At 44.5% G+C, this 19,919-nt stretch overlaps 1 protein-coding gene across 2 annotated transcripts in view; it reads right to left on the bottom strand.

Moving 5' to 3' along the window:
* Positions 1 to 4,236: 4,236 nt before the first annotated feature.
* LOC122396463 overlaps positions 4,237 to 19,919 on the bottom strand; it is a 99,187-nt gene continuing 83,504 nt past the window's right edge. The window contains exons 5-10 of one of the 2 annotated variants that reach the window (XM_043394903.1): positions 13,472 to 13,621; positions 9,036 to 9,308; positions 8,276 to 8,362; positions 7,674 to 7,722; positions 7,320 to 7,578; positions 4,237 to 7,003 (exon numbers count right to left, since the gene is read on the bottom strand). In XM_043394903.1, the coding sequence (XP_043250838.1) occupies positions 6,403 to 7,003; positions 7,320 to 7,578; positions 7,674 to 7,722; positions 8,276 to 8,362; positions 9,036 to 9,308; positions 13,472 to 13,621 (1,419 nt within the window). In that variant the 3' untranslated portion in view covers positions 4,237 to 6,402. The remainder of the gene's footprint in view (positions 7,004 to 7,319; positions 7,579 to 7,673; positions 7,723 to 8,275; positions 8,363 to 9,035; positions 9,309 to 13,471; positions 13,622 to 19,919) is intronic. The other variant, XM_043394904.1, reaches the window with a different exon arrangement.

Raw genomic sequence — 19,919 nt, 5'->3', positions numbered from 1 at the left:
AGCGCGTGTGTCTGTCTGTGTGTGTGTGTGTGTGTGTGTGTACTTGTGTGTATTTGTGTTCGTGGAGGGGAGGATCGGGGAAGGGTGGGCGGGGGATCGCGAAGAAAAGGAAGAACTAGATAATAAACACAAATTCTAAACTTTGGCTAATTAGAAACAATATTGTTCCGCGACGTGTCGTGAACGTGACGCGTTGCTTCGAACGATCGGAGACAGGCATCGTCGCGTTCACCGACGATTTTTCGAATGTGCAGATCGACGTACCGTTAATGGCCGAAAACGAAACGAAACCGGTACAAAAGAAGTCTTTGCACGACAGAGACGAACGATGGGCCGTGAGAGATAGAGAGATTGATAGAGAGAGAAAGAGAGGAAGTCTCGTGTACGAAAAGGATACAACGTGAACGCGCGTAAGTATTACTTCTTTTTTTTTTCATTTTTTTTTTTATCGTGGCGTTTTGCGTGGTGGCGAACAGACGAAAAAATCCGATTCCATTTTACGGCGGAAAGACAGAAGGGACGAGAACACAGATTAGAGGTGACAGGAATGAAGGAGTGGGTTCGAACTGTTTCTCTTTTTTTATTATTTTTTTTTCTCTTGTATCGTCTAACCGTTTCAGCCTTTTCTTCGTGTCTCAGGTATAAAACTAAACGGGCGATAAAGCCTTCGTGTAAAACTATACTCCATATACTTTGTTCTCTCTCTATTGTGCTCAAGTGTAACAACTTCTTTTGCTATACATGCGCGTTATTATTACGTTTTTTTTTTTTTTTAATTTTTATTACAATCGTTATTTTTTTTTTTTTTATTATTTTTTTCATTTCTCCCCACTTCTCTTCGTCTTCTTTTGTATACGTATACATACACACAGAGGATAGTTCCCGTGTATTGGAAAAATTGACAGAGGACTCGATTGCGTTTTTGTTATACATGAGACACTGGGCAACGGCGCTGCTTTGCTGCTTGCTGCTGCTGCTGCTCCCCTCGACAACGAAATTTTTCTTTTTAACGCTTGTTAATTCAACCCACGATTATTATTTCTTTTTTTTTTTGCCTTTTTTTCTTTTTTAAATTACGCACGTATCGTCGATGAGAATTATTTTCTCATACTTTTCCATCTCCCGTTTCATTTTTTTTTTTTTTCTTCTGCATTAATTTAATATGATTTTCGTATATGTCGATGTCGCGGTGGTCCGTTTTGGAATAGCTATATATAATTATTATAAATATATTTATACGTGTATAATGTGTCTCTGCGTGCGCGTACGTGCACGCACACGCGCGCGTACACGTATACAATAGGTCCATGCGTGTTGTTTTTTTATTATTTTCATTTTGTTTCATTCGTACGAGCGCGTGTAATGCAACGTATGTATGTACGCGTGTGTGTGTGTCTGTGTGTGTTTACGTGTCTGTGTGTTCGTGTGTGTTTCTCGTGTACGTGTGTCACAGTGTATACTAGGAATGTACATAGTGTACGTAGATATAATTAGGTTGTGTATAAAACGATGATACATACTAATAATTAATTATTCGTTTATATCAAACGACACATAATTATGATATCGATTTTTTTTTTCATTTAGTCTCATGGTACGATGCGCACGGCGGCCCGGGCATCGTTCGCCAATAATAGGCTATATAGTCTTGTCCTGTCTTCTCGTACAACGTCGATGTACTTCCGGCGATCTTGCCTCGGCTGCAAGATCGCGCAGCGTGAGATTACGATTATTACAAGAACCTCCCATAATGAATGGCCATCAGTCTTTGAGTAGTACGGGTCTCGCGTGCACGCGCGCGCGCGCGTCGTCTCTCAGTTTTATCTCAAAAAAGAAAAAAAGAAAAATAAAGAGAAAGCAAGAAAGAAAACGATAGAAACGTCTCGTTTAAATCGTCCACGGGCAATCGTCGACCCTCTTGGCCGCTCAAGGTCACCCCCCCTTCAGGGCAGAATTTTCTGATTATAACTCGATCGTAATTTTTATCGAACGAACAACAAATCTGAAATCTCGTTACTCCAAAAATTTTGCCCGTTACGCGTGACAGGAGACCTTGAACGGTCCGGATGATCAACCCTTGGTGGTTCGAAGCCATCTCCGGTTCGAGGACGGGCAGAATTTTTTATCGAGCGTCGAATAAAAATGAAAGGAAAAACTCGTTTCGTTATTTGAAATGTTTTTATCCGCGCGAGAATTCTGCCCGTCTTGGCGACTAAACGGTGGGGGGTTTTTGGGGATGGCCTTGAACGGTCAACGTGTTTCGCCTGCACGCAATTATTATCGAGAGGGTCGACGAGCGGCCGTGTAATTTGTACTCTCGCGAGGAACGGTCGCGTTTAAAAATGATTCCGTGGTCTCTGGATAAAAGAGAGAGGCATCGTAAAAGGGTAAGGGAAAAGACTACCGTTTGGTTCGTTTGGTGTCCGTGTGGACGGCGGCAAAGTAGGAATCATTCCAAGGATCAATGGCCGATATAAAAATTATAGATATATATATATATATATAAGTAAAAAAAAAAAGAAAAACGAAAAAACGAAAACGATACATGTATATACGCGTATGTTGTATAAATGGTCTAGAGAAATTAAAAATCGAGTTCTTTCCTTTCTTTGTTCGGTGGCTCGACGTTGATCCTCAAAAACATGACCATCCATTCTGGACAATCCGCGTTGATTATTAATATTAAATATTAATACTTCTAGTCGTATACTCTTGCTAGAGTAAAAGTGGTCTTGTGGCGTCCCGATTACTGAGTTTCACCGAGACGTGCATAGGCAATACAGAGTGCTTTCAGCGCATGTATTCTTGCGTTCTTGATATGCGATATAGTACTATAACCTAACAAAACTTGTCCTTACATTTCTCATTTGGTATGTCTTAGTCTTATTTTACATAAAAAAGGTGAATAATAATAATAATAATAATAATAATAATAATAATAATAATAATAATAATAATGATAATGAACGAGAGAGAGAAAGAAACTACTAGTCATTTAATGTACAAGGGTTCGAAATGAGAGACACAATGAAATTCGACGATAGTTAAATTAATGAGCGAAATAAAATGAACAGATCTATCCTCGATGGTATTTCAACAGTTCACGAATTAAAACATCGAACCGGTGCAAAAAAGTTCTACCGTATAAAATGATACTTGTACGCGGTAAAATGGTCGGGGTCCAGAGCACTCGTAAAGTAATCAAAAGCCCTCGATCGTTTTACGCATCGACTCGAGTCCGACGGTAAAAATAAATGATACGTTCACTAAAAACTGGAGAAAAAAAAATATATATATATATATATATATATGTATATGTATAGTATAAAACGAACGAAAAAAAAAAAAATAACGTAAAATAGCTTTCTCGCGTTCCGGAAAATACTACTCTGTTCCTCGTCGCACTATTCCTCCTGGCTCGCGGAGCGATCTATCATTTAAACATCATCTTTATCAATTAGTAGTCAGTCGATTTTTAGAATTTTTCTCTAGAGAAAAAGGGATATATATATCTATATATATATCTATATATGTATAATGTTCTCACGTTCCCCATGCATTCCACCCGTTCTATATAAACCTACACTTTCTGTATGTACACACTTCACAGTACCGCTTTTGTTTTTGTTTTGTTTGTTTGTTTTTTTTTTTTTTGTTTGTTTTTGTTTTCGTTTCCATCTCTCCTCGTTATGTCCAAGTAATTATCCAACGGAACACACTGTCTGTGTCTCTCCACCTTCGTTCTCCACGGCTCTTACAGTTATTACACACGGAATTCTCCTCGGATTACTTTACAAGTACCCTCCACGTCGCGTGAGTCCTCCCAAAACGCAACTAAAGTCTTATTATCGTCGAAAAATATCATATATCGAGAATACATCTACTATACTATTTAGTTCTTACATAGTGTTTTCATCTTTTTTTTTTTTTTCTTCTCTCCCTTTTGCTTTGCTCGGCCTCGTTTTACCCACCATCAGCGATCAGGAATACTCGTTTCGTTTTCCAGTCTCCCGCGCGGAGAAGTACGGTTTTTAAACGACGGTTTCTCGGGTTCTCTCGCGTTCTCGCGTCCAGCCGTTCGTACGGACCACGAAAAACAACGCCACCCCCCCACCCGCTCCGCCCCTCGACACATACGGAAGTGAACTTAGAAAAGGGAAATCGCGAGATGGCGCGCGCGCACCAACCGAAAGGCATATCGTCGATCGATTCATCTATTCTCGACGTCTTCTCGTCGCGTTTTTCTCGTTCTACTTTCTTTTCGCCTTTAACGAGCGAAAGACTCGAAACGTTATTGCACGGTCACTATAAAAATCCAGGCGTACTTATCCCCCTCCCTCTACCCTCTCCCCTTTACCTGTCGTTCCTCCGTTTTAAAAAGAGCGCGCTGCCCGCGCGCTACGCGACAAAATAATATAAAGATTAGTTTTTAGGACTCGCTACTGCACCGATTATTTACAATGGACGTTTAATACGCGTGTGTATCATTAATTTTTCTTCGAGATAAATCACCTTTCGTCGTCGATCCGGCAATCGTCGCTTAAATAAAAGCCACTTAAAAGTCTCTACAGCATACAACACACACACACATATATATATATATATATATATATAAAAAAAAAATTAAAGAAAAGGCTCGCGCGCGTGATACCTAAACGTCGCCTCTAAAATGTACCTCTCCTCTATGTGCGATAAATTCTACTCCATATACCATTCTAACAAAAAAAAAAAAACAAATAGGGACGAAGCGATAGGCAGGGACCAGCGTTGGGCAATAATCGATCGATCGAACATTAGTCGAATTGGAACTCGATTAACACGGTGACTGCTATCGGAATTGCAAACTCGCGACTCTTAAACCCTTTCACAGTGGTTTTCGGTAAAAAGAAACAAACCGTAAAATACTCAAAATAAAACCCTGATATCTGTAAAGTTTTCAATAATATTATTGTCATTAGAAACGCTATAAAATAAGACTGTCGTGGCAGTCGACGCGTTAATCCGTTTCTCTGATGTCGCATTAAATAATCATAATTCTAAATTTGTTCGATCGACTTGTATCGGACCGTTTTCCCTCTGTTAATGGCAAATGAATGTTATCGTTCCAGTTCAATAATAAATCAGCTCGTTTTTGGTCGATTAAATAAACGGTTTGGTCGACAGATTAAAGATCACTTTGGATCACCTCGACGATTGATCGACAAAAATTAACTCGAAATCGAATTTCGATTCGAGTAATCGCGCCCAACGCTCTCTAGAGACTGTGCGAGGAAAAAAGAAAATAGAACTCGTAACCGTTATTCGAGGTTGCAGACGGTGTGTCGGAAGCGATCGTCGAGGATTTCTCGATCCTCGCGATCCCGATACGGTCGGAAAGAAATTTTACGTCGGCGAACGCGTACCCTTACGGAACTCTAACGGTTAGTTAAGGCTTCCTCGAGTTCGCGGAAGCGTGGCAACGTTCGCTGGGAATCGGCGACGATCGCTGCACGAGAAACGATTCTGTTCGTTCGAGGGATGGCTCCGTGGTGGCTGGGACTCTCTACGCTCCGACGGACCTACGGGGGCTGCGGGTGAATAATATTGTCGCTCTTTAGGTGCTACCATACAGACACATGCGGCAGAAAATAGTCTAGGCATTCTTTTCGCGATACACCCTTCACGCGCATCGTTATTCAAAAGGAACTTCGATTGAACTTTGTCACACACGTTTCGTTTCCCTTTATTTTCGTTTCTGACCCCCGTTCCCATCCCCCCTCCCCCCTCCCTCCCCCTCTCTTTATTTCCTTGTTCCCGAAGGCCAAAAAACGTGTCCCGAATACGCTCGGTCGGGGCTACCAGACGACTTGGATTTGAAGCGAACCAATTCTGAAGTAACGGATAACCATACAGATTGTATATATTTCGCTAGGTACTAAATTTACGAAGGAATCGCTCTCCGGTTCGGACACACTCTCTTCTGTATCTCTATACTCGGAAAATATATATTACGACCGGCCGGCGTTGCATCGGGCAGAAGCCGAAGGTCGTTCGACGCGTATCCGTCTCCGGGATATCTATTTTTTACCGCTCGTGATTAGACCTCTCCCGTCCTCGATGCAACTACGGCCAGGTGCCACGAGGACGATCAGTACACGCGAGATTGTCTAAAAGCTACTCTCTGCTGGCGTGCGCGGAGCGTTTCAACGATTGGGAGGAGAAGGCAGCGACGAATGGAGAGAACGGTCTTTGTTCGCGAACGGGACGACGCGCGGTTCACCCCTTTGTCGTCTACTTCAAATGAAAATTCGTGAGGAAGCGGGTAAACACGTTCGAGTAGAAACTGCGGGGGCACAGCTCGGACCTGTTGTAGCTAACGCTCGGTGCACGGGGATTCGCCGGCTGCAGATAAGGCCTGAATAGTTAGGGTTTGCTGTTGTCGTTGTTTAACGACAGCTGGTCGGTGATCTTTTGCTGTTGCTGCAACGGTTGCTGCAACGGCTGTTGCTGCTGCGTCGATTGTTGCTGCGTCACCTCGCTCACCGCCCCGCCGCTCATCAGCTTCGCGTTGTTGTTCTCCGTGTTCGATACTTTCGCGTACTCCCGCTTGCGCGGCGCGTTCTCCGTCTTCACGATCGTGATGTCCGGATTGTTCTCCAGCACGGACGTGGCCGCCTTCGGCACCGCCGTCGGCACATCGATGTAACCGCCGCCCTCCCGTTTTATGGACGTGGACGAGGACAGCGTCCCCGTGGTGGCCGCGTTCGCGTTTATCTTCTGCAGGATGTCGTTCATCGAGTCGTTGTTCTCCGGCGTCTCGTTGTTCCCGTCTACCTGACCGGACGCGACGCTCAGGTCACCGGCCAGGGAGATCCTGTCCGGGCCCTGCAGCGTCGACAGATAGGTCGCCAACGTATGGACGGTCACGTTCAGGAACTCTGCCGCGCGGAACAACGTGATCTCCTTCCTCCGGAGCTTTGCCAGCACGTCTGCCGGACCTGGCTCCGACCAGAAGTCCCTTACTCTATCAACAGAACCATACGCGTCGATTTTAACCTCTCCTTTCTATCGGAACGACCAGCTAAACGGTCCACCACTGTTCATAGATTGCATTTCTAAGACCAGTAGGACCTCGCTAACAGAATCTAAAGAGAGCCGTATCGTTTTGCAGACGTTTACAAATGAAATAAATGAATATGCCTGGCGCTGAAGCGTCTCGAAAGATTCCTCAATGTGGAAGTTACGAGCTGGTCTCGCGTACGAGAGATCCGCTCGTAAAGCACGATAGAAGGCAGCAACCGGTCGCGACAAAGGCGGATCGAGAGTGTTCTTCCATTTACCTATACGGATGTTTCAGGCAGCCATAACTGTCGCGATATCTGCCATAGAGGGTTCCGTAGGACACGCCAAGTATCTCGGCGGCAGTCTTCATTTCCAGTTCTTTGCTTTTAATGGCGTCCATAACGCGCCGCGTAAACGGCTCCTCCCAGAACTCTTGGCGGCGTCCCGTCGTCAGGTAATCGTTCATCTTCACGACGTCTCGGAATTGCTCGGGGATCGATGGATTCGTGGCGTTGGAATTCGAGGGCGTGGAAAACACTGCAACGAGAAACGACGATTCATATTCAATTTTTATCCCTTGATCTCCTCCAAAACGTTCGTTTAACTACTCCTGGTAATTAGTACCAACGTACCTTTCTTTTCCTGATCGCATATGCTGTCATCCTTGGACATGTACGATAGCTGCAACAAGCGACAACGGGCGTTAAAATCACTGCGTGTTAAGGGTGTTTCCTTTGATAATTAAGAAGGTACAGAAAAAGATCAGAGTGATCATGAAGCTATTCTATTTTAAAAACGAGACGATTACTGAAGCCTCGTAAACTACGATTCTAAAAATAAAGAATAATCGGTGCAATTATTACTCGATATAAAAATTACTGGACAATTATATCGTCCCGAGCATCTTAGTTCATGTTTATTAATGAACGTCGCGACCTCGTTGTTCCTCGATCTTAGCAGCACGTTTATAATTTAGTTTAGCGATTAAAGGAACTTGAACTGTAAAGGAAACGCCCTGTGTATATCGAGTCGTTTCCCAAGTCTTTGCTCGCAAAATTCTTCCAATAAATTAGCCCTCAATTTTTTATTATCAACGTACGGACATATTGCAGGGTTCTTTCCTCGGGACTAGTTTGTATCGTGAGTTACGATGGTTGTTTATTTAAAAAAAAAGCACAAAGACTCACGGAACGAGCCGATAAATTAATTTGGAACTGATATAAGCGTCTCTTACAACCGGCAGTGGCGTTTCGTTACTCTCGTTGATCATCATTTCGTCGTCCCAGCTCTCGTGGTCGCCGCCCTCGCTCATCATTTCCTCCTGGGAAATCGAAAAGGTTAGAACAGACGCGTTAGAGCAGCAAACGTTAGATCGCGATCGATATAGAGTCGCAAGGGTAAAAAAAAAGATCGATTCTGCGAACAGCGTCGAGTAATTTTTGCCAGGTTTCGCGACGAAAATCGTCCACAAAGTCCTTTCAGGACCGATCTTTCATCCCCCCGCAATATATTAAGCCCCGAGCCCCTCTGTCGCGTGCAGTTTACTTTATCTCTCAGAAAAGAAATTATTCCATGTTTATTTATTCAGCCATGAATTAATTAATATTTAATCCGAATAAAAAGCGACTGGGAGATTCTACGAGGAAACTTTCCGAGCAAGTTTTCCCGGGTTTGATCTTATTTGGGATCCCAAAAATATCTGGCACAGTTTCTTTTCCTGAATATTTATAGCGACAAGAATTCTTTAGCGAAGACACGATTTAGGTCGAAACAATCGTCGGTTTAAATATAAATACATTTCGGAACGGTTCGAGGGAGTAAAAAAAAATTAAATTTCATTTCGCGCAGAGATAGCGTTTAAAACTTTGTTTCGAGCTAAACCCGGTCGTCGTTGTTGGGGGATTTAATTTCTAGAGACGCGCCCTTTGTTGCAGGGCTCGCTGGCGGATGAATTAAACGGGCACGAAGAGGTCTGAAGGTGACAGTAGACGTACATTTCCGGTGATGCAGGTGATTTTCGGTGTGAAGACGTCGTGGGCCGAGGGTGGATCGTCCAGGGGCGGACGCCCTCTGCGTCTCTGCTTCGGAGGCGGCGGTTCGTCGGCGTCCCCTTCCCTGAGGACCGTCTCGACGCCCGGAGGCGCCGCGCCGGGACTGTGCCCGCTGTTGCTCAGGTCGTTCTGCGAGGAGTCGCTGCGCCAGCTCACTTCGGCCAGACCCTTGATGTGCAAATCCTCCGCGGTTTTCAACAGGGACGACAATCTCGTCTGCAAGGATCAACGGACGTCTTTGATCACGAGAAGGAACCGAAACTCTTCAAAGATCGAGCTTCCCTCCCAGAGGCTAGACCCAGACAAACGGAGGTCTTGCTTCTGAGACCAGAACTGCCAGAATTTGCTCGTTCTTGGGGGCAACAGGTAGATGGAAAAAGCAATTAATCGGAAAAACGAACGTACATCCAGAGAAATTGGTGGTCTCGTGTCTACTGGCGTTTACTATTTTCACGAGTGTCAATTCGACGAAAGCTTCGCGTACTTTGTAAACAGTACAGAAACTTTTATTATAAATCGCTTCCAAACCATGGATGCGCGAAAGGAATAAATTCTATTTAAAAACGTTGAAATACTTGTCCCATCGTTCTCCCTGAATATATGCCAAGTGCTACCGCGATAATTCAACGGAATATAAAATAGTTGAAAAGGGACGCGTACACGATAAATACGGTTTAAGTGTACCGTCGTATAAAAGTTGTGAAATTAATAGGGTGTTTTATCTTTTTGTCCCCGACGGTGTAATAAACGTTATTAAGGTTAAAGTCCCGTACGTTCTTTTCGACGTTGCCCACGTCGGATCCTAAACTTCCGTGACCCGCCGTACGATGTAGACACATCCTCCCGACTAATCAAGGTAAGTACCGAGAGTTCCTTCTTTTTCGCCCGACATTGGCCCGAGTGGTTTAACTGCTTCTGGCAAGAGTTACCAAGCCAGTCAGCAATACATTTAACCGTGCTGCTTTCAATATCCGCCCCCCCCCACCCAGTCGGTGGTTCGAGCATAAATGGAATAATATACGGACGCGTCGTTTCAGCGTTTCTGGCACGAGCTCCCGCCATTTTAACCGGCGAGCGTACCGACCGTTTCTTCGACAGTGCCACGGAGAAAGATCGTAAGAAATTTCCACGGACTGTCGGGGCGAAGCCAGGTAAATCTAATTATTTCTCGCCCCCCTCCCCTCTCTCTCCCCCGTCCGGTGGAAGGAACGGAAAAGCTGGAGGAAAAAGCGATTACGCGGGAATAGTAAAAATTAGTGATTCCATTAATCCTGGCGGCTTCAATTTGCGCGGGCAAAACTCACCGAAGTCGGGACTCTGGTCTCCGGGGTTGGCCTGTTTCGAGCCAGCGATAGAACCCACCAGGAACATCACCCCCCTCTTACGACTGCAACGGGTCCGATTTTTATAAAATTTTTCAGCCGGATGCAGGATTGAAAAATATCGAACGCGTCTCTTTTCGATTTTTCACTTTTACTTTTCGTACTCTCTCTCTCTGGCCTTAGGAGGTCACAGAAATTTGTTATGGAAAAGAAAAGAGAAGGGTGGAGCAATTTCGAATATAACTGGTTTGATAGAATTGGCTGTAAGACTACGAGAAAATGGCGGCCGATTCGTGAGTGAAAATTTCCCGATTCCGGCCGCCTTTTCCGCGATTTCAGACCACGGTGCGTCGCTGTAGGCGGCGAATAATGAGGCAAAAGTCGATATTGAGTAGAAGTAAGGGTGGAGGGGCGGTGAGGGAGGGATGGCGGAGGAGGCAGCTGGATTGGCGGAATAGGTCCAATTATTATTTGCCAATTTTCACCGCAATAATGCCGGCGCGACCGAGAGAATGCTAAATAATATGGGAACTTTCTACGAACGGCGAGGCGGCTTTCTATCGGCCGCGGCTGGAATTGGAAAAATGCTTATGTGGGTCAGCGTCTCCGGCAGCGCGACCGGGAATAATGTGTATTTCAGAAACCCAGCCGCTTTCGTTTCTCGCCGAGACGGCGGAAAAAGCGACGGTGGTCCCCCGCGTCACGCAAATCCGATCGAGCCCGCAAAGCTCCGGCGATCGAGCGGATCCGCGCGCGCTCGCTTCGTGATGCACGACGACCGTTTGTTGCATTTTTCGCGGACGAAACGTGGCCGAGGAGAAAGCTCCGCGAGAATCCAAGCTGCCTGATCACGAATAGAAATCCCGGAAGAGCTCTTCTACAGGGGATCCTCTTTCCAGCCTGGATACTCGCTTCCCCACGCTCTTGCAACCCATTAATCGGCTAACTTTTTCCGAAAAACGAATCTTTCGCTTATTTACCGGCCCTTGCCGAACGAAACAAGCTCGTGGTCGATAGGAATCTGAGCCTGAACAAACGCAAGCCGAGACCCGAGGATTCCTGAGCGAAACAAGTCTGATATCGATGGTTGCTAGCCTGACATAGTCCAAAATATAGTTACCAAACGAAACGAATGCAATATCGTTGGTTTTAAGTCGAAGACACTCGAAATAAACGATTTCCATACGGACCATCAACTGGTTCTCGATCCGGAATTAGCCTACAACCGCGGCGATGTGCTTAATCGAATGTGCTTGTAATTCTTCCCGCGATAAAAAAAATGTTTCCGCCGAGGCAGAAAGGAAAGCAAGAGGATGTCAAAGCAGAAAATCGCGAAAGCAAAGAGAAGCCCGGCATACCACGATAAATATGTTAGCGTTAACATACGGGTTCGCTATTGCGAGCGTACACGGAATTCCCAGCATCAAAAATGCACCAGGATTCTCCGATGAAATTCTCCGACGGGAGAGCACTAGTTCCTAAGTTTACACAGTCTGTTTTTCCCCGCGTATTACCTGCTTCGTATCGTTTTTGCGCGCCCACGAACGGTTGCTATCGATCGAATGTGGTCGTTATTAGTTAATTAACCGGTGCTCATTGGCCGAGCGTAATTTATCTTTTTTCCCGCGACGCAAGAATGAGCGATACGGATTGTCGAGGGCTTTTTCTTTCCCCGTCGGCGTTGGTCCGTGGCTAGAACCACACCTGTGCGCGGTGCATAGCTCCGTAATTAACGAAAAATGATAATCCGGGGCAAAAGCGATTTCTTGCTAAATCGAGCCTGAAGACTAACCGGACACAATAATCTTCGCAACTGCGTTTAATTTACGTTCGATTTACAAGTTATGCGGATGCAATATCGAAGCAAATACAGTCACTCTCACTCACTCTCGCCTCGTGCACAGAGAGAGCCGATAAACCAAAACTGAAGCATTCCAACAGAATTCAGTCCCAAACTGACTATTGCTAGATGAGCTCGAGACTCGCCATTTGATCAAAAAGTGGAGGATTATACCGATTCCCACGAAGATTCTGCGACGGGGTTAAAAGCATATTTGCTCTGTTATTTTGTTTCTGGGTATCGGGCATCTTTGGAAGTCTTGGAATACTTTGCAACTTGGTTCGATCGTTAATTAGCGATCGTCCGGTGGTTTATCGGCAGGTTCGATTTTCACCGCGGATCGTTTCCATCGCCGACAAAGCGGTCCTCTCCTGACAACCAAGCGGCAGGAAAGAAACCGTTTGGTATCGCGGGCCGTGAAACAAATTGCATCTTCGCTGACGATTTTTGCCGGGGGATTAATGGGAACTACGGGAGTCCGGGGTCGCTTTGAAGGCAAGGTTCGAAGCTCGAAGAGGCACGAGTCTTCAATTATTAATAAATTGAGGCCAGCCGCGTTCCCGCGCCCGTTCCCCCGCGATACTTTTTTTCCATCCCGCGACGGAAGGCACAAGTGCCCTCATAATGTCCACGATGTAAATAAGTCGTCTATCGAGTCTGAAAAGGGACCGGGGGAAGAGCGCGTTCCCCGTGGCTTTATTTCTTTAATCAGTTTTAATTTCACCACTCGAGCCCTGGCCCCGGGGAAACAACGTTTCTCAGACAGCGTCGAACTGTCTCTTTGTACGCGACCAACCAACACGCCGGGAAGCAACTTTGTGAACGCGACCGTTCCACGTACACGCCCCGCTCTTGATGTTTTTAGGAACACGAGGAAATGTAGGCGATTTCGGAACGCAAGGCTCTTGGGTTTCAATGGGTGCTCAGACCAGTGGGGTTTTTCAGGGAAATAAAGTCGAAAGGCAGAGATTGTAACAAGGGTGATACCGATCTGTTTCAGACGAGTATAACTTGACGTCTAACTTGTCCAAGTCTAAACCCGATGGTTCACGCGCGAGACAAGTTTAAAATTGGTAGCTACCGATTGGATCTCGGCGTATAATTGATGGTCCCCGAGCGGTTCGAGCCAGTAACCCGCGTTTCCTAAGCAACATATCCGTAGTTTTTGCTCGGCACGACACGGAACACGCAACGTTGCAGGGTAAAAAGGCACTCACGTGATCGATGTTGATCTCTCCCTTGTACATGAACTCGACCAGGACCTTGATATCCGAGAATTTCACGTCACGCATTATGACGATCGGGTCCTTCTCCTCGTACTGGGACAGAATCGTGTCGAAGTACGTGCTGCACGCCGACAGAACCACCTGGAAACCAGAAACAAGAGGTCGACGTTAATGAGAGGGTCGAACGAACGATCGGATTCGAAACTTCCGAAGCACCGCGAATCGACCATTAAAATGAACGAAACCGGTTGCGCGCGCGGGACACGATCAACCTTGACAAACGTTCCGAGTTCAAGGGACACGGGGGAATCAAGGACGTCCGTAATTAAGGACCCGATAGCGTTAATTCACGGGTCGTGATAAGGGCACGCGAAGGCACGTCGATTATCGTTCATTATACCCCAAAATTAGCCCACGCTACACCTGTGCACACCGAGTTACGGCACCGAATATAGATCATCGGATTAAGCTCCATTCACACCGATTATTGGCGAAATTTTCTACAAGATTTTCGATAATTAATAATGCTTATTAACCCTTTGCGCTCCAAGCAATTGGTAAAGATTGGTAGTCGACTCCATGGAGGTCTTTCTTAGATTTTTCTTTAATCGAAATATAAATTTAATTTTGCCCTTTTTGTAACCGAGAAAATCAAGCTCCGTTTGTTTTTTTTCTTACACCATTGCCACCCACCGTGAAGCATGTTTCCAGATAGTGTGAATTTATTGGCGGAATTTTCTACAAGATTTTAGATAATATTGCTTATTAACCCTTTGTACTCCAAGCAATTGGTAAAGATTGGTAGTCGACTCCATGGAGGTCTTTCTTAGATTTTTCTTTAATCGAGATGTAAATTTAATTTTGCCCTTTTTGTAACCGAGAAAATCAGGCTCCGTTTGTTTTTTTTCTTACACCATTGCCACCCACCGTGAAGCATGTTTCCAGATAGTGTGAATCCAGCTTTACTGGACGATCGAATTCTTAAGCGGCGCTTCCGAATAGCGCCGATAAAATATGTATTTCCGCTCCGACGCTCGAGCCAGCTACCACGCGCAGATCTGTCATGAAAGTCAATGAAGCACTCGACGAACAAGCTACTCTCTCGTTCTCTGGCCGCTGGGATTTTTTTGCCGCCCGTTAAAGCTAGTCACACACCAGAGACAGCCAGACTTTTATCCAAACACAGCAGAATCTTCGCCATCCGAATGTTCAACCCTCCAAGTACCAAAGAAGGAATCATTTTATGCCCGCCATTTTACTTTCATAATTTCTGCTGAGATGTTTCAGCCGGAGAAAGGGACCAATCACGACCATCCCCGCCCAAAGTTTCGTTTTAAAATTCTAGTTCGTTCGATGGTTAAACTAATCATTTTTCTAAATTTTATTCGACCAACGAATAAAAATTTTAAATTCGTTAACTAGTGTTTGCTCTGGACTAGATTCGGTTTGAAAAATCTGTCGATGGATTCTAATTTACGAGTGCAACGCAAACGAATGGAAAATTTCTGTCCGACTCGGCTGCTAACGTTTCCCCCGAAATCTCTACAAAATTCCGTAGATCTCGATCGACGCGGTTCGAGGAGCGATCAATTTCAAGTGTGAACCAGGCTTTAGCAGCGATTCAAGAACCGCTTCTCACGCCTACGTATTTAAAGCACCGTCGAACGACTGGTATTTCTGTCAATCGTGATTTTATTTATCGACACGCCGTTTATAAAGCGACACATCCTCCGTCAGTATCCTGTCGACCGGTTTGATCGTAATTTTGCTTTCGGAGCTGTGTCCCACCTGTTCATTTTACGTTAATCTGGTTACTGTGAAACAGAGACGAGCGGAAGAACTTGAAGGCCGATGAAGATGTGTCATCTAGCGAATTAACGCTCCACCGTCGATGGGAATGCATTTCTCGTTCGTTCGATGCATCGTCTAAACGCCATTTTTTTTTTTTAACGCGTTCTGTATCGTCACTTCGGATATAAATAAGCACGCGAGTCAATGAATCCTCCGAGCCGTTGAAAACTTCCGTCATTCGTTTCTACTTCGAACTCGTTCTCGCCTTAGATGGAATGGATCGAAAATTCTTACGATACTTTCAACCTTAAGGTAGGTCAGCTTGTAGAATATCGCGCGCGAAATCCTGGATTTATTAGATTAATACTTGGTTGTCCTGCAGGATGGCCACGGTTTTAGCAGCGATAAACATATCGATGGAGAGTGCTTACTTGGAAAAATACCGATGTCGCTATTAAACAGTGTATAAATCTGGCCAAATCTTCAGCGTGAATTTATCGCTACCGTTCCGTTTATTAGTTCGTTTGTTATCGGCGTTTAAACACAGAGCGTCGTGTCGTTTCTGCGCTTCAGTCTCGTAAATCAGCGCCCGGCTCAGTCGGGGCTTTTGTCGTCGCTATTATCGACAAATATCGCGTACGCCGCCAGAAAACGTGCCGTGTATCGCGAAAATCGACTTTCCACGTCGCGAAGGAGCCGCGCTTGAATTTTCACCGTTCCACCGAATCGAAAACGCGCGGCTGGCGCAACAATTCGCGCGTCAAAAGAATGCATTCTCCTCCATTATCCTTGTAATTTCCTTTGGACGTCGCCGGGAGACTTCAATGCCGATCTCTCTTGGCTTTCTTCGCCGGCAAAAAGGCGAAATTCGACGCCACGCCGGCTACAATGATCCATCAGAGTCCAATTAACCCTTGTTTTCGAATTTGGCGAAGCAATTGGTTGTATTTTGAATCTACGATGTGTCGCGGTTTTTTCTTCGCCTCAAAATGGTCTACAGATAAAAATTTAATCCTCCCACCCTGCTGCGGGAAATACTGATCCGGATAAGTAAATGGTATCACGGTACACAAATAAAAGTAACGACGCGAACGGTTCATTTTGTTAGAACGAATTAAATAGTAAATTATGGTGGTCGTAACGAGCAACGCGAACAACAAATGTTTTAATTAAAACATTTTTGACCCGGATCCGTGGGTCTTCACCGATACAGTTTACATTTCACAGTTTCCAAAAATAAACCGTGCCTTGTTTCAATCGAGCATAGAGGAAAGTGTTGCTAATTGCAAAAACAAAATACTTGCCGCGGAATATTTGCAAAATATGTATAATAATTGTTGCAAGGCATTTTTTTATATTTAGAGTTTAATGGAACATCCTCCCCCGAAACTTAAGATTTTGAATAATCTGGGGGAAACTTTGATCCCTTAAACTCGAATTACAACAGCCACAAAATCACCAATTCACATTCACGTACATAAAAATGAGAGAGGATGGAGGGGGATTTTCAAGCGGCAATAAAAGAATCGCAAACGAGGGAACCGCGAAAGAGTTAAAACTTTATCCTCGGATCGGTAAAAATGATTCCAAATTGACACCGAAAAAAAGAAGCGCTCTCCTTTTTCGAGCGCGAGCTTTAATTGTAATCCGCACGAAACACGTCCGCGCGATTCTCCCTTCAAATTTACATTTTATTTCGCGAAATATAAATCGAGTCTTTCTCTACTTCGTGCTAGCTTTTTTTTCGAGTTCTTTTTCCGTCCCTTCTCTACGTTTTTCCTTTTTTTTTTTTCTTTTTTTTTTTTTTTTTTGTGTGTGTTACTCGTTCCCCTGGTTTCTATCGACTCGCGTACACCGGCGGGCCCGGCGTTCGCGTAATTCCTTGAAAATTATTCTACGGAACAACAATGGAATTTTGCATGCAAGTAAAATGAAGCAACCGAATGCACATTAATTCGTGCCGCGGCATTGTTACGGCCGCAAAAAGCCCGCTTCGTTTTCGTTGCGAATCATTTATTCCTTAACCCTTTAACCGACCGAGACGTGTTCTACCCGTGTCATGCTTCTTTTTTTTTCGTCTGCTTTGCGACGCGCGAGAAAAGGATTTTGCAGCCAAGAAAATTTTTAAGAGAACGTCCCAAGATTTCTTCGTCCCGTTTTGAGCCCTGCGTTCAAAAGAATATTTTATATTTTACATTTTATCGCCTCGACTCACATTTAAGAAATACATTTCTGGACAGAGAATTTTATGAAATTTATTTAAAAAATTCAACGATAATGGAGTTGGAATATTTGTTACACGAGTCCAGGAAATGATCCAATTAATTTCTCCAACCCCCCAAGTCGATTATCTTGGTGGAATAATTTTATTCGGCTGGGAGGAGCATCGAAACGACGTGTCAGGCAATAATTCGCGAAGTATAATCTTGGTGCGTTTTCTCCTCCGGACGAATATTCCCCAGAAGCAAACGGGGATGGCATTAACGTTAGCAGAATGCATCGTCGAAAACGTTATTGACGAATTCGCGCGTCGAATCGTCCGCGATTTTTCGCAACGTACTCGAAACAATTCGACCAACTGCGAACGTCGAATTTGATTGCTGGTTACAGAAAGGACGACGGTTATTGCGCTTTTCCCCGGAAATAATTGCTCAGTTAAACCGTTAATCGTTTCATATATCAAACAGCGTTTCCGTCAAAAGGAACCTCGAATATCCACGGTTTCCCTCTCGGAAAATTCTCGCCGCGAGATCGATCGCCTCACACACGGCGAATCGTTTTTAATCGGAATCCGCATCAAATATTCTATTTTCCTCAAAAGATATTAATCGTTTTCTATATATTTGCACCGTTGACGAATTAAAAGGATTTTCGAAATTCCCGCGCCCCCGCCTCGAATCGCGACGCTTTTAATTGTAATCATTCCTGATTACGGCACGATTTCCACCAAGATATAATAATTGTGGATCCGACGCAGAAACCGGCAAGCTTTTCAGCCGGATAAAAGTTTCGAATAACGAATAAAAGATAAACAACCGTTTATCCGTTACCCGTTAATTAAAACTTTAAGTTTTAATTACGAAATATGATATGTTTCGCAATGAGCAATGAGTAATTGTAATACTTTGGCGAATTCCTGTGTTCTTATTGGTTGTCTGTTGTTCGAATTATTTTTGCTCATTTTCGAGGGCTAGTCTTCTTCTTTTCCGATATTTGTTGCTTTTTCTGGAAAATTTAATTCAATCTCCAAAATTTGCTAAAAGTTTTTCGAAACGCGATCTAAGATACTCGTCGCACGCTTTTCTGGAGAATAATGTTTCCCTGAAATTTTCCTCGTTGTTTTCCATTCCGTTTCTGCCAAAAATAACAAACGATGGCAAATTTGATTAAATTTTTCGTTTAAAATGAAATAATTTTTTGCTTTCAATTTATTTTTGTACATTGCTTTGGCAAATAAAGCGTACAAAATTTAAATTAAAAAATATCAAACCATTCGAATTAAATTAAACTGTAGAAAACAAAAATGCATTGTTTTAAAAAGCAATTATAAAATATATTAACGAAACAATAATTTAATTTTACTGTAGACGGTGCGCCAATACGGTTTTCAATTTTACAGTTTTAGGACTTAGAACTTTAATCGCTTCGAACTAAATTATGTCTGAAACTGGTGGATTGCAAGTAACCATTGTTTGTTGTTGGTAGTTTCTAATTGAAAGCAGTCTGGAACTGGTGGTTCCCCGGCGACACCATCGTGAAATTGATAAATTGATAAAAACTGAAGGAATCTAGTCTGGAATAGACAATCTCCGAGTGAAAGTCTCTCAAAATAGATGGGTTAGCTTAGAACTGGCGGTCGCTGATCAAAACTAGGGTGGTATCGATAGTTCGTAAGCGAAGAAGGTCGAAAATTGATTGAAAAAACTATGTCCCTTTTCTCTGGTAGAAGTTTAGACTATTCCCAACGACCGTCGTCCGTTCTTTCCAATTACACAAAGTACTATTCGTGACCCGACGAGTGCAGCTTATCGTCGATCACGGAGGGTAAAACCTGCCACTTATCTCGGCGGTAAGAAACGTTTTTCCTCCTCGCGAAATGTTTGGAGATTGCTGGCTAGAGCACGGAGACCGAAAACGTATCGCCGTAGTCGATGGTTCGCGGTTCCGGTCTCGGTGCCCTCAACCTTGGCCCTCCAAGGGACAGGAAGGTCAAAAGCCTCGAAGGGTGGAAGGATGAAAGTGGCGGTCGACGATCCAGGGCTCGCAGGACGTATCGCGATCGCGGAAGAGACGGTTTTTCCCGCGACGGTGGAAAACTCTCAGGTACGAAAGAGTGTCTGGCTCACCCGGCCCCGCCCAGTCAATAGCCTGAATATTTAATGTTAGAAGTTCCGTATTGATTTTCGCGATTTTTACGTCTCCGCAAATAAGGCCGTAAAAGACCTTACGCCGTCGTCGTCGTCGTCGTCGTCTCTCCTCTCTCTCTCTCTCTCTATCTCTGGTAGGTTGTGCGTGTGTGTGTGTGTGTGTGTGTATGTGTGTGGGCGCGCGGGCGCGTTCTCGCGCGGACACAAGAGCGAAAAAGAAGGAGAGACGCGCGTTACTTTTCAGTGCCAGCTATATAACGCTTTTTATTATGCCGGGCCGC

This window comes from Colletes gigas, unplaced genomic scaffold (assembly GCF_013123115.1).
Source record: "Colletes gigas isolate AHSC1104 unplaced genomic scaffold, ASM1312311v1 Colletes_gigas_Sc00007, whole genome shotgun sequence".
Lineage (NCBI taxonomy): Eukaryota > Metazoa > Arthropoda > Insecta > Hymenoptera > Colletidae > Colletes > Colletes gigas.
This window is presented reverse-complemented; position numbering and strand designations above follow the sequence as displayed.